Here is a 13,762-nt window from a genome sequence, read left to right on the forward strand (position 1 = left end):
TTTTTTTTTTTTTTTTTTTTTTGAGACGGAGTCTTGCTCTGTCGCCCGGGCTGGAGTGCAGTGGCCCGATCTCAGCTCACTGCAAGCTCTGCCTCCCGGGTTCACGCCATTCTCCTGCCTCAGCCTCCGGAGTAGCTGGGACTACAGGCGCCCGCCACCTCGCCCGGCTAGTTTTTTGTATTTTTAATAGAGACGGGGTTTCACCGTGTTAGCCAGGATGGTCTTGATCTCCTGACCTTGTGATCCACCCGTCTCGGCCTCCCAAAGTGCTGGGATTACAGGCTTGAGCCACCGCGCCCAGCCTAAAATTTACTAATTTTCAACTTACATAATAAGAAACTAAACAATTTATGTAATGAGAAATTCTATTCTGGAACCACTTTATTATACTGTAGGCAGCGTATACTATGTATTCTAATAACGGACCACCCAGAAGTTGACACATACAAATATAGTACCTGACTTGGGTATTAGCATGGTGAGTTCACAGTGTAATCACTAAAGTGATTAAGAACAAATACATTGTATTGAAAGTCTGGAATAACCAAATTTTATGCCCTTTTAAACAAAATTCCAGTCTGGGATATGGAAATTTCATTTTTGCCTCTCAACTAATATTGTTATTATTTTCCTACTTCTTGGAGCTATTATAAATTTTATGGAGGTTAATTAAAGTAGATTCATGCAGAGATACTGAAATTCCAGAAGTGCGGGGTTCCAAGCTGCTCCCCAGAGGTTAGTGCAGTGGCGTTTGGCATGTGGATCAGTGCCTGCGGTCTGCAGCTGAGGCATGTCCCACACCGCCGGGCCGCAGCTTTCACACGGCCTATCTTGTAACAAAGGGCTTCTTCACAGACTTGGTGGGGCCACATATAATCCTGTATGCCATGATTCCAGGCTGTCGTGTTTTCAGACTTCCTCCTCCTCTGTCTGGAGACCGTCTTTAGAAATAAATAGTAACGAGCATTAACACTTTGGGGCTTAGCTTTACCTTCTGCTGATGGGAGGGATCCAGTTATAGGGAAAATGTCTCTAGCACACTTATGCCAAATGTTTATTTTCCAGTTTGGATGAACATTTTTTCATTGTCTAAACGTTGATACATTTGCATTTCCTTGAATACTGATCAAATGGAGTACCTTCATATTTTCCTGGCCATTTTTCTTACTTTATGAAATGAAGAGGACAGTGAGAAGAGCTGCCACATATTAAACAGTGCTAGTTGGGTTGGGCGTGGTGGCTCGTGCCTGCAATCACAGCACTTTGGGAGGCTGAGATGGGTGGATTACTTGAGGTTAGGAGTTCAAGACTGGTGTGGCCAACATGACAAAACCCTGTCTCTACTAAAAATACAAAAATTAGCCGGGAGTGGTGTCGCACGCCTGCGGTTGCAGCTACTTGGGATCCTGAGGCAGGAGAATCACCTGAACCCAGGAGACAGAGGCTGCAGTGAGCCGAGATGGCGCCACTACCCTCCAGCCTGGGTGACAGAGTGAGACTCTGACTCAAAATAAATAAATAAATAAGTAAGTAAAATAAAATGCTAATCATTAGGCCAGACCCTCAGCTGACTATTTTTTTTCTTTCCTTGAGACAGAGTCTCACTCTGTCACCCAGGCTGGAGTGCAGTGGCGCGATCTCGGCTCGCTGCAGCCTCCGCCTCCTGGGTTGAAGCGATTCTCCTGCCTCAGCCTCCCAAGTAGCTGTGACTACAGGTGTGCGCCAACACGCCCAGCTAATTTTTGTATTTTCAGTAGAGACAGGGTTTCAGGGTTTCGCCATGTTGGCCAGGCTGACCTCAAGTGATTGGCCTGCCTTGGCCTTCCAAAGTGCTGGGATTACAGACGTGAGTCACCAGGCAGCCTGTTTTGTTTTTTTGAGACAAGATCTCTGTTGCCTAGGCTGGAGTGCAGTGGCATGATCACAGCTCACTGCAGCCTCAACCTCTTAGGCTCAAGTGATGCTCCTACCTCAGACTCCTGAGCAGCTGACCACTGGCATGTGCCACCACACTCGGCTAATTTTTGTTTGTTTTTGGAGAGAGGGTCTCTGTTTGTTGCCCAGGCTGGTCTCAAACTCCTGAGCTCAAGCAGTCTGCTGACCTCAGTCTCCCAAAGTGCTGGAATTATAGACATGAGCCACCATGCCTGGCCAAAATTGATCTTTTGTGGCCCCGATTAAGAGGAAAAAAATAGAAAGCACAAATATACATTAATATAGTAAAAAAGAGAAATGTACAAGAGAATAGTACATGCTACTTTATGATAATCAGTTTGAAATGCTACAGCAGGGATTGGCAAGCCAAATTTGATTTAATATCTGTTCTTCTCAGTAGACTTTTGCTGGAACACAGCCATATTTCTTTGTTTACCTATTTCCTAAGGTTGCATCCATGCTACAGTGACGGAACTATGTGGCTCCCAAAGCTTGAAATATTTACTGTATGACCCTTTATAAAAAATATGTGCTGACTCTGCTGTAGAGGAAATGATTCCTAGAGAAAGAGACTACCCCAAAGGTGCTGGATTAGATAAAGCACCGCAGAGGAGATAACAAAGGTAGTTAAAAGTGTTACGAAGGCTCCAGGCAGAGAACAGCATTCTGAGTTCACTCTAGTCTTTGAAGCACAGGTAATTTTTTGTTCTTTACATTATTTCAGATCATAGAATAAGATGGAAAGTCTTTTTAAAGTGACATAGTTATTTATGTAGTCATCGTTTGCAGAAACCTTATTAGAGGTTTTTGGTTTTGCAGTATTTGAAATAGCTCATGGTTTACACAGTGATCACTGAGTGTGACACCGCAGTGCGCAGAGTACACAATGGCCAGACCAGTCCTTCTGTCATCAGGCGGGGCTGCACAGCGTCTGCCTCACAGTGTTGTCTGATCACCTTGACCACACAACCCCCCCCGTCCTGTATCATTTTAATACCAGTTGTGGACCTTTACACTAGTTTTGTTTCTGAGTTGTAGGGCTACCCTCACTACTAAGAAAAGTCTGCATGTGTGCATGTGCATACATGTGCCTGTGTGTACACCTTAACCTCTGCCTGGATGCAAAAAGTCTTGTCTTTTTGTGTGTGTGTGTGTGACGGAATCTCGCTCTGTTGCCCAGGCCAGACTGCAGTGGCATGATCTTGGCTCACTGCAACCTCTGTCTCCTGGGTTCAAGCAATTCTTCTGCCTCAGCCTCCGGAATAGCTGGGATTACAGGCGTGCGCCACCACGCCCAGCTAATTTTTGTATTTTTAGTAGAGACAGGGTTTCACCATGTTGGCTAGGCTGGTCTTGAGCTCCTGACCTCAGGTGATCTACCTGGCGCGGCAGGTGCTGGAATCACAGATGTCAGCCACTGCATCTGGCCAAAAAGTCTTTTCGTCTGCCTTATAATTAACAATCGTGGTTTTGGAATTGTTAGAAAAATGTTGCTTACATTATTGTGTGACAGGTTGTACTTGTCTATGACAGTGTTATGTATTCTGTCTTCAGACATTTCTCTTTGTTATGAAATACTTTGTCATGTTACTTTGTGAGCAGCAGCACCGCCTATGTGGCTGCAGCTAATGCGGTGCTGCTGACCTGAACTTTGTGTCGTGAGCCTCAGCTCTGTAATTCCACCGTGTTAGCAAAATGATGACCTCAATTCAGAAGGTCTCAAATCAGGTTCTGAGATTTATGAGGAACCCTCAGAGAATTCAGCAGAGCTGTTTTACTCACAGTTAAGGGTTTTTTTGTCTTTTTGTTTGTTTGTTTGTTTGTTTGTTTTTCAGAGAAAGGATACAGATTAAAATAAAAAACGGGAAAAGGCACATAGTCAGGGTCTAGGAGACACCAGGCACAGGCTTGCAACCATCCTCTTCCAGCGGAGTCATGCAGGCAGTGTTCAGTTTCCCAGCAGTGATGTGTGGTAACACTCATTCAACCAGGGAAGGTCACCCAAGCCTTGGTGCCCAGGGTTTTTAAGTGGGGATCTGTTGTTATAGGTATGGCTGACTGCCTGTGTGGCTAACTTTAGTTACTCACCAGCCCCTCCAGAGGTCAAGCTGACACTGTGTGGCCGAGTTTCAGGTAAAAGAAAAATGTATAAACTGGAGAAGGGGCCTCATTATGTTATCCGGGCTATTCTTGAACCCTGGCCTCAAGGGATCCTCACACCTTAGCATCCCAGAGTGCTGGGACCACAGGTGTGAGCCACTGCACTGGGCCTAAAAAGACACATTTAAGAGGCAGAAACCCCAAGAGCTCAGGTTATTCCCCACATGCCAGGCAAGAGTCAACCCTTCCTTTGAAATGTACAGGGTTTGAACAACCCAGACCTGCTGAGTTAATCTTTATTGTACATCACTATATACCACACCCCTCAGACACATATGTACTTTTTCTACCATTTCTTCCAACAAGTTGTTAAAGACATCCATAATCCATCATAACAAATTCAACACAATGTAAATTTGCCAGTATCCCTTGTGACGACGGAAGAGAAAGTTTTACCCAAAAGGTCATATTCAGTTACATTTGGTTTAGATCAGATACCAGCTTCCATCAGACGTTTACTTCCGGCTGTGGAAGGTGAGGGTGAACTGTGTCCCTTCTTTTGTTTAAGGGTATTGGACCCCAAATCCCAAACCCCAGACCCCTGTTGCCTCCATGTGGAACACATGGAATCAGCATTTTCCCCATGTGGGATATCTTTTCATTTTATTTCTGTTAAGCACTTTGTTTGCTAGGTTATAAAAAATTTTTTCAAATGAGGTACATGTCTTGGATTCCAAGAAATGATTGTAGAAATTCCAAGAAAAGATTCTTTGTGTGGTGTTTGAAACCAGAGCAGTTTTGAGGTTCTCTTGGGGAACTCAAGGCTACCTTGAGTTTTCTGTTTGGCTCAGATACTGCCTGAGTTCAGAACTGATGCTGGGAGTGATTGGAAGAGGCTGGACTCCAACCTAAAGTGACTGGTCTTTATGATGATTTTGGTTTAAAAACCATGCTCCACTTAATGTTTTAAAATGTTTTTTTTACTAGTGTTGGGGGAAAAGAAGAAAAAAACCTGTCACCTAAACTATCAATACATTTTTAATGGTTTGTTTTTTAAACAGAATTCAAATCACTGTGTTTATATACTTTTGAATTTTCCTCTTTTCACCTAAGAGCAATAGTGTTTGGATAGGAAGGTGTAGAACTGCAAAGTACAAAGATCCTGCAGGGGATGAAGTAGGCTGGGAGGGCAGATCAGTGTGCTGTCTCTCGAAAGTGCTTAAAATTTTCTAAGATATCTTCGTTTGGGGCCTCACACAAGGACTGCTCGTGCCAAGGTATCGTTTTGTGGTCTCAACCTGGGAACATCTCTGTCCATGCGGGAGGATCCCCAGACCTGGGGAGAAGCTCTGAGCAAGTTTGGTGTTCTTGGGGATGAGCTGTTGACAAAGGACACTGACCCCCCAAATTCTGAGGATTGACCATCCCAGTGGGCGAGTGTGCTTGAGCCCACGAGTGTACTTGGCTTCAATGACAGCCAAGGCTCAAAACTGCAGGAAAATGGCAGCCACTTGATAAAGTTGTTTTTCTGTAATAGTGGCCTGCACGTGGCCAAGCTAACATTGGTCTTCAGGTTTAATGAGTACCTTCTTTTCTCCTTCTCGCTCACAGAGCTCTCTCGCCGAGACCCTCGATAGCACTGGCAGTCTGGACCCCCAGCGATCGGACATGATTTATACCATAGAAGATGTTCCTCCCTGGTACCTGTGTATATTTTTGGGGCTGCAGGTAAGATGGTTCCTGTAGGATGTGTAACTACCAGCAGGTGTTTGCATTGTCAACCATCTGAAGTTGTTTAAAAATTCAAGTTTGATTTTTGTTTATTGAAGACTTTTATAAATTCCTCTTTCAAGAGTGATGAGTAGGGACAGCATGGTGGCTGATGCCTGTAATCCTAGCAGTTTTGGAGGCTGAGGTGGGCAGATCACTTGAGCCTAGGAGCTCAAGACCAGCCTGGGTAACATGGCAAAAGGCCACCTCTACAAAAAATACAAACATTAGCCACGTGTGGTGGTGTGTGCCTATAGTCCCAGCCACTCAAGAGCTGAGGCAGGGGGATCGCTTGAGGTTGAAGTTGCAGTGAGCTGTGATTGCACCACTCCACTTCAGCCTGCTTGACATAGTGAGACCCTGTCTCAAAAAAAAAAAAAAAAGGGATGAATGGGAATTTTTGACATCATAGCAGGAGGAAGAAAAGAACAGGTAGAATGGATTACCAGGGAAAAGAAAGACGATGTTCAGGGACACACAAGAGCAGTGACATAAAGGAAGGGAAAGGAGATAGAGTTATAGAAAGAAGGAAGAATAGAGAAAGGAGAAAAGTTGAAGAGTAGAGAAAAGAGGAATTTATTTTCATCTCCCATCCCTGGCCTAGTTAACCCACCCAAAATCATGGTATCCTCTGCCATGAAACATGAGTTACCCTGAAAAGTGCCATGTCGGCCAGGACCTAAATGGTAGGTTTTCAGTCTTATTTTTTAAAGGAAGGGAAACTAGCCATGGTAGCAGCAGCTTTGTCTGCTGCAGCTTCCAGTGGGAGGGGAGGGCAACCAGGCTCAGGGACAAGGTGGGTGGTGACATAGCTGATGCAGGCCTCCAGCGTCTTTGATACCTCCCTCCTCTGTCTTCAGCACCCTTTTCCCTTTCATAGGATTAACGCAGGACGTTTTGGAGAAAGGGGACAATGTGGGGAAGGTCTTTTCTTAGATGTACACCCCTGGGCTGTATTTGCTTTGGTTTTAAGTTGGACTCTGTTCTGAGGTCTGGTTTACTATTTTTCCCTTTTCAAGTTTGTGTGGTCTGTTCAACTTAAGGTATCTCAGGTGCTGAGAAAATCCATCTCATTGTCCAGAGAGGTTTATTCACCCTGGGATGGGGCTGTGCCTGCCAACAGCTGGGTACTTTGGTCGAATTTCCAGTTGCCCCACCCTTCCCACACCCCCTTTCAGGTATCACAGCACATGGTAACCCCAACTGGCAGGTGTCTGTTTAGTAGGGGAGAAGTCAGAGCCAAAGGAGCTGAGTGGCCTTGGCAAATAATCTACCTTGGGCCGAGCATTCTGAACCAGATTAAGGAAACACACTTTTTGGAATGTTCATCTTATAAATGTTTCTAGCAGTCTTCCCTGGTCAGATAGGAGTGTGAAACACTGCCTGCATCATGCCCTTCCTGAAGATTCAGAGGACATAAACTTGTGAGCAGCCCTGAGGCATCCTGAACAGGAGTGTTTCACCTCAGGAAACTCCTTTACAGTTGGGCTTCTTGGACTGCATGTGGCGTGTTTGGCAAATGTGGGCAGGAATGGGAAGCTGCTGGAAGAGAAGTAGGAAGTTTGCAGAACAGAAATAAGAACTGGTCAACGGGGGAAGGGAGGGAAGTGAGTCGTGAGCGCTGGGATTATCCTACCGGGGCTATCGGTGTGGCGTTGGGCGGGCGGAGGGGTGGTCCCAAAGGAAGGTGGGATGGGGTTCTTTCTGGAAGATTCCCATGGCTACCATATGCCCTTAATCCTGCCCTGACTGGAACAGATGAATTCTTTGTTTTCAAAAACAATGCCAGCTCACAGAAAAAGACAGAAAACACTCCATGCGTATGTAACTTATGACGCTTATGTAACTTTAATCCCCAGACATGAAAGCACTTTTTAAAAGTAGACTAATTAACTTAGAAATGTAGATTCAAAATTCTGTATCAAATATTAACAAACCAAATTGCAGAAGAAAAATACAGCATGACTGACTAGGGTTTGTTTCAAGCATGCAAGAACAGTTCAGCACATCACAATTCATGATAACAGATTAGAGGAGAAAGGCCTTATGGTTTTAGCAATTTATGCCGGAAAAGCATTTTGGGGAAAAAACCCCAAATATTTCTAATAAGAATTACATAAGTAAAATATCACCAGGGCTGATATTGACTGTTTCCTTTGCGATGCATGGATTCATCCAAGTAATAAGTAATAATGACATTGAGTTGTAAGACAAGAAAATGTAATAAAAAGGAGAAATGCAGCTGGGCACAGTGGCTCACGCCTGTAATCCCAGCACTTTGGGGAGGGAGAGGCAGGCAGATCGCTTGAGCCCAGGTGTTAGACACCAGCCTGGCCAACACGGTGAAAACCCATCACTACAAAAAATACAAAAATTAGCTGGGCGTGGTGGTGCGCGCCTGTAATCCCAGCTACTTGGGAGGTTGAAGTAGGAGAATCGCTTGAGTCTGGGAGGTGGAGGTCACAGTGAGCCAAGATCGCACCATTGCACTCCGTCCAGGGCAGTGGGAATGAAACTGTCTCAACAACAAAGGAGAAATGCTGAAAAAGAAGGAAAAAAGAATGGCTTGCTGTAACAAGCCAAGGAGATTCTTTATGGGGGCTATTTTTTAATGACAATAAAAGAGAAGAATTAAGATGAAATCAAGAATAAATGAGGAATGGTTTACTGTTTCTCCTCTGACCCTTTTCCTGGCCACAGCACTACCTGACATGCTTCAGCGGCACGATCGCAGTGCCCTTCCTGTTGGCCGATGCCATGTGTGTGGGGTACGACCAGTGGGCCACCAGCCAGCTCATTGGGACCATTTTCTTCTGTGTGGGAATCACCACTTTGCTACAGACAACGTTTGGATGCAGGTGAGATTGGGGTACTAATGGGGGATGCCAAAGCCCCCAGAAGGCGTTGAGCTGCGCCGTTTGCCTAGGGCTGTTTGCAAGGACAGAATGGAGGCAGGGGAATGTCCTAGTGGCCATTGGTCCCCACCCCCGCAGTGTTCCTGCCAATCATTTCCTCTCCTGGTGAACGGCACTAGCACCACCTTTCCCTACCCAGTTGTCCAAGCTGGAAACTCGGCCGAACCCTCCTTCCCCTGCCCCCTTGGCACGTCATGCTCGCTCCCCAGAACCCCTCTGTGCCCCCATTCCTTGAGTTCAGACCGGAGTGTCCCACCAGGCTCCCTGTTGACTTCCCTGCCTCCAGGGCACTGCTCTTGGACTCACTTTGTGCCCCACACCCAGTGCCATCTTTCTACTTCCACACCCTCCTCAGGGTGAGCCACATTGCAGCTCTCCTCCCTTTTTACACACCAGGCTGCACCCAGCATTTAGGCTTGCCGTTGCTTTCTGCCCCACCTCCATTTCCAGCCATGCCTCTGAGCCCTGTCTCCTGCCTTCCCTGGCCTCACTCCCGAGGGCCCACTGTCTATCTTCCTGTGTGTCTTCTCCCCACCCGCCTGGCACACACCAGCTCATCCTCCAGACCCAGCTTGTCCTGCCCTCCCGACTCTGTGGAGCCCTTCGTTGTTCTCTGAATTCCCACCTTGTTTTCATCCTTCCAGTGTGGCCCCTATTCCAGTTTGTCCTTTTTGTTTCTATGTCTTCTTCCCATGGTGCTTCCTCCTTGATGCCAGGGCTTTGGCTTGTTCACTTTTGCATTTCCAGCCACCAACTTAAATGGACATGGAGCCGGCACAGGAAGAAGAAACATCCTTATCTACCTTCCTACCTCCTCCTGCAAGCTTGCCTTTTCCTCTCCTTTCCTGCTCTTCTACCCTCTTCCTCAGTGCAGCCTCTTACCTTACCCCAGGGCACTGCTCAGAAAGTGAAGCCTGCTCTGGCAGGACTGTCCTAAGTTCACCGCCAGCTGTCTCTTGCTCCGTCAGAGACAGGCTGAGTAAGGCCTGGCCCTCCCTGCTGTGGGAGGTGGGTGTGAGCTGAAGTCAGGGACTGCATTCTGATGAGTTAGAATCCTTCGGGACCTCAGGGTTGCCCTAACACGGCATGGGGATAGGGGAGCCTTGGAGGGCAGTGAGCCATGTGCAGGTGTTCTGGTTGCCAGGGTGGGCCACACCCTGGGAGGGCAGGCCGCAGGTCTGCTGATGGAAAGAAGCTATGTGGACTAAAGGCTTTGGGGCTGGCAAGCTCTTAGGGTTCCCAGATCCCAACCCTTGCTAGTCTGCCCACAACTACCAAGCTGGGCTGACGGAGGAGGGTCTCCTCAAGCCCCCCAGGGGCAGGGCAGGCATATCACTGACCAACTAGGGGGAGGAGATGTGGTCTGGGCCTTCCAAGAAGGGCTCAATCTGACTAGCACCCTCTTTCATTCTTTGGGCACAGTGTTCAGGGCTCTCTGCTTCAAGGCCAGAGTGCACGGCAAAGCTTTTGTTGGCTGACTCGGGATCCTTACCTTGCCCGTGGAGCACTGGCTCTCTGGAGAGACGTTCTTTTTCTAAACAGCTGACTTATCCATGGATTTGTAGGCACAATCCCTCTGTGAATTTGGTCAGTGTCTCTAGTTGAGCATTATTGGTTGACCTGAATAGGGAATGAAAGCTGTCTTTATTGCAGTGAAGTGTGCACCGTGTGCAGCTCTGCCCCAGCTCATGCCAAAGAGGCCAGGCCTGGCCAGCAGCTGAGCCTGATGGGCATAGTTGCTAATGGAACACAGAAGGGAGGGCCTGGGGGAACTTGGGGTAAATACTTTTGGTCACGGAGGGCATCATCTTGCCCACTGTTGGGGCACAAGACCTAAATCGAACTACCCGGGTCAGTGTGGTTCACCTCCCTGCTAGCCTGGGGAGCAGTTTGAGCTGAGTTAGAACAGGAGAGGGCATTTGACACCCTACTGGGATGGCTCAGGGACCCAAAATGCAGAGCTGTGGCCTGGAGGAGGGTGTGTGTCTGTGTGCCCCATGTCCACGAGGCGGGGTGAAAGCAGCCTTTCTTGCCGTGTTTGTGAGGAGTCAGAGTGAGTCCCCCATGACCTCTGGCTGTGCAAGGAATGGCAGCCCCACCTCTGCTTCCATCCTCCCCACAGTGTGGCCATTTGCTTAGTCATAAATCAGGTGGTGCTGACTCTAATCACGTCAGCAACTGTGTGCTGCTGGGCAGGTGAGGGTGTGCTGGGGACTTTGGTGGGGTGTTGGGCTTGTGATAGGGGTTTTCTATGGTTGTCAGGGTGTGGGTGGTACTCGTCCTCTTAACCTGGACAAAGCGAAAGAGTACGGGCTCGCCGGGCGCGGTGGCTCAAGCCTGTAATCCCAGCACTTTGGGAGGCCGAGACGGGCGGATCACGAGGTCAGGAGATCGAGACCATCCTGGCTAACCCGGTGAAACCCCGTCTCTACTAAAAAAAGTACAAAAAACTAGCCGGGCAAGGTGGCGGGCGCCTGTAGTCCCAGCTACTCGGGAGGCTGAGGCAGGAGAATGGCGTGAACCCGGGAGGCGGAGCTTGCAGTGAGCTGAGATCCGGCCACTGCAGCCCGGGCGACAGAGCGAGACTCTGTCTCAGAAAAAAAAAAAAAAAAAAAAAAGAGTACGGGCTCAGCCCTGCAGATATTCAGTGACTGGTCTGTGTAGCAGGTGTGGGATCTGGCTGTTGTGGGGAGCAACGGTGACATCAAAGCACATGGCCTGCAGCACGAATGGCAGCACCATCAGGGAGATGCAGTACATCCTCCAGGGGACTTGGTGGGAGTCCTGGAGGAGGTGGGGTTTGAGACAGACCCTGCAGGCTCCAAGGGCTCTGCCCAGGAAGGCTGAGGGAGCAGCTTCCATCCCAGCAGGGGCAAAAGCAGGAAGTCACAGCCTGGCATGATCCCCCTGACCAAGCACACAGAGGCTGGGGCTTGGGACTTATCAACAGGCACAGGGAGCATTCAATGGCTTTGTTAGCAGGGGACACACCCTCTGGGGCTGTGCCTTGAAGGATGTTACTTAACCAAGTATAGGGGGTGAGGACCATCCCAGGGGATCAGTGACATCCATGAGAAAGGAGACGGGGCCCAGGCAAGCGTCAGGTGTGTGGGGTAGGAAGGTGACTGTGCTGGGGCTGAACTCATCCCCCAGTCTCACTCTTTCTCGTTCTGGGGGTCCTTTCCTGCTTTGAATCCTTAGCTGGAAAGAGAAGCAGCACGGAATCGAATGTGCTTCATGTGTCCTGATAAAAGAATCTTTCTAGCGGAGCGGCTTAGAGAGAGCCTTTGGGATGGGGGAGGGGAGCGCCCCTGCTGGCACCTTGCGGGCAGCCCGGGCCCTCCAGGCTGAGTGGGGCTCTTGCTATGAATCTTCTGAGCCTTCTGTGTGTTGCCTGCACCCCTTGCTTCCTCTCCGACCAGCAGGTGGGCTGTGAGCAGAGGCTCAGATGGGAGCTCCTGCTCTGCACGGCCTCAGACCGTGTTTGCAGACCTTCTTCTGTGTGGGTCCTCAGCACACTTGGAGGCTTGCTATGCAGGGGGCTGCGTGTCTGAGACAGTGAAGGGGCACTGAGGCAATGAGACAAGCTGCTATTTCCCCCCTTGACTGGCCAGTCACCATGGGGGGCATGTTTGCTGCACCCCATGTTCGTGTGTCTCCTCTTTCCTCATCCACCCCATGTCTCTCCACCCTCCATCCCTTCCCGTTGGAACCCAGACTCCTCCACCCGTCCTCTTCCCATCTTTGCACTAGGCCAGAAGAGGCCGGGCTGCCTCGTCAGCTGCACCACCTCTCACAGCCTTGCCTCGGGTTTCCTGTGGGGTTAGTGAGGGAAGACCAGAAATCCCCAAATGGCCAACTACTTCATGAGCATATGCCCTGTTCCTACCAGCAGAGCAAAGTTGGCAGCCAGACCTCAGTAGGGTGAGGCCCCCTCTGGTACTTGGACACCCAGATCTCACTCAGGACAGCATCTGTTCTAGGGGTGCTCACCAAGATCAGTGCTGCCAGAGCTGGACGCATGGTCATTGCAAGTGAAAGTCAGATTTTGGGATACTTTTATGGCATTCTAACCCCTTGGGTATCAAACCTACACTTCTGAGGATAGAGAGATGTTTACAGCATGTGGTGTTATGACCTTGGACAAGTGACCCCTCCAGCCCTGTTTCCTTTGTGAAAATGAAAGGAGGCTTTTCCCTCAGGTGTCCTGGGAATGATATATTTTGCCCTATTTTAATGAATATATTGTGTTGTTGTAGATTATTTTGTTTCTTAAAATAGTTTTTGGGAGCTTTTGCATACGAAAATGTGAACTCATATTTTAGACTTTTAGTTCTGCTAGTTGCTTAGATAGATCCATCATAGGCTGTGAATTATCATTTCTTTTAGACTTCTGTGTTTACTTTCTGTTCAGAAAAAGATGGAATAAATAGCTAGAGCAGTTGGGGTAGAGAGGCTGTGAGCAGGGAGCAAGGTGGAGAGGAAAGGCAGACGCAGCCGGGAGTGTGGGCCTGACTCCCAGCAGCACCGCTGGAAGGATGGCAGATGGCCTCTGTGGGCTTTTGTGCGTTGTGTTTTTGGAGAAGCTCACCACTCATTTCCTTAGGCTTAGAGCAGAAGGAAAAATTTTTCATGTCCAGCTTTCATGATTTGTAAGACACAGTCTCAGACTTCTCCAGCTCCAAAGGTCGTTCCCCTGTTGTGTTTCAGTTCTGTATCCAGCTTTGTGCATTTGACTGCCTCTTGCTGAGTACCCGGTATTTCTGTCGTGCTGGATGTTGTGGGTGAAGGAAACCTGAGGACAAATCATGGCCTGTGCCCTTCAGGGGCGGGCCCTCTATTCTGCAGAAGCATCTAGAGTACAGGAAGGAATGAGGTGCTGTGGTCAAGTCATCCGCCTCGTTTCACATGGGCTCCTGATCTGTGTGGAATGCTATCCTGGAAACCTGTTTCATTCTATAAAAATGACCAGAGTTGATGGGAAACCCGTGAAGGTGAAACAGATGTGTGTCTTTGCAGACCTTACCCGAGCACAGAAGGCC

At 48.5% G+C, this 13,762-nt stretch overlaps 1 protein-coding gene across 11 annotated transcripts in view; it reads left to right on the top strand.

The window, feature by feature from the left end:
- The window catches only part of SLC23A2 (solute carrier family 23 member 2), a 149,839-nt gene that overhangs the window by 93,022 nt on the left and 43,055 nt on the right, over positions 1–13,762 (top strand). For all 11 annotated transcript variants that reach the window (XM_023217916.2, XM_023217926.2, XM_023217927.2 and 8 more), the window contains 2 exons: positions 5,647–5,763; positions 8,506–8,663. In XM_023217916.2, the coding sequence (XP_023073684.1) occupies positions 5,647–5,763; positions 8,506–8,663 (275 nt within the window). The remainder of the gene's footprint in view (positions 1–5,646; positions 5,764–8,505; positions 8,664–13,762) is intronic.

Source organism: Piliocolobus tephrosceles, chromosome 20, assembly GCF_002776525.5.
Source record: "Piliocolobus tephrosceles isolate RC106 chromosome 20, ASM277652v3, whole genome shotgun sequence".
In the NCBI taxonomy this organism is placed as follows: Eukaryota; Metazoa; Chordata; class Mammalia; order Primates; family Cercopithecidae; genus Piliocolobus; species Piliocolobus tephrosceles.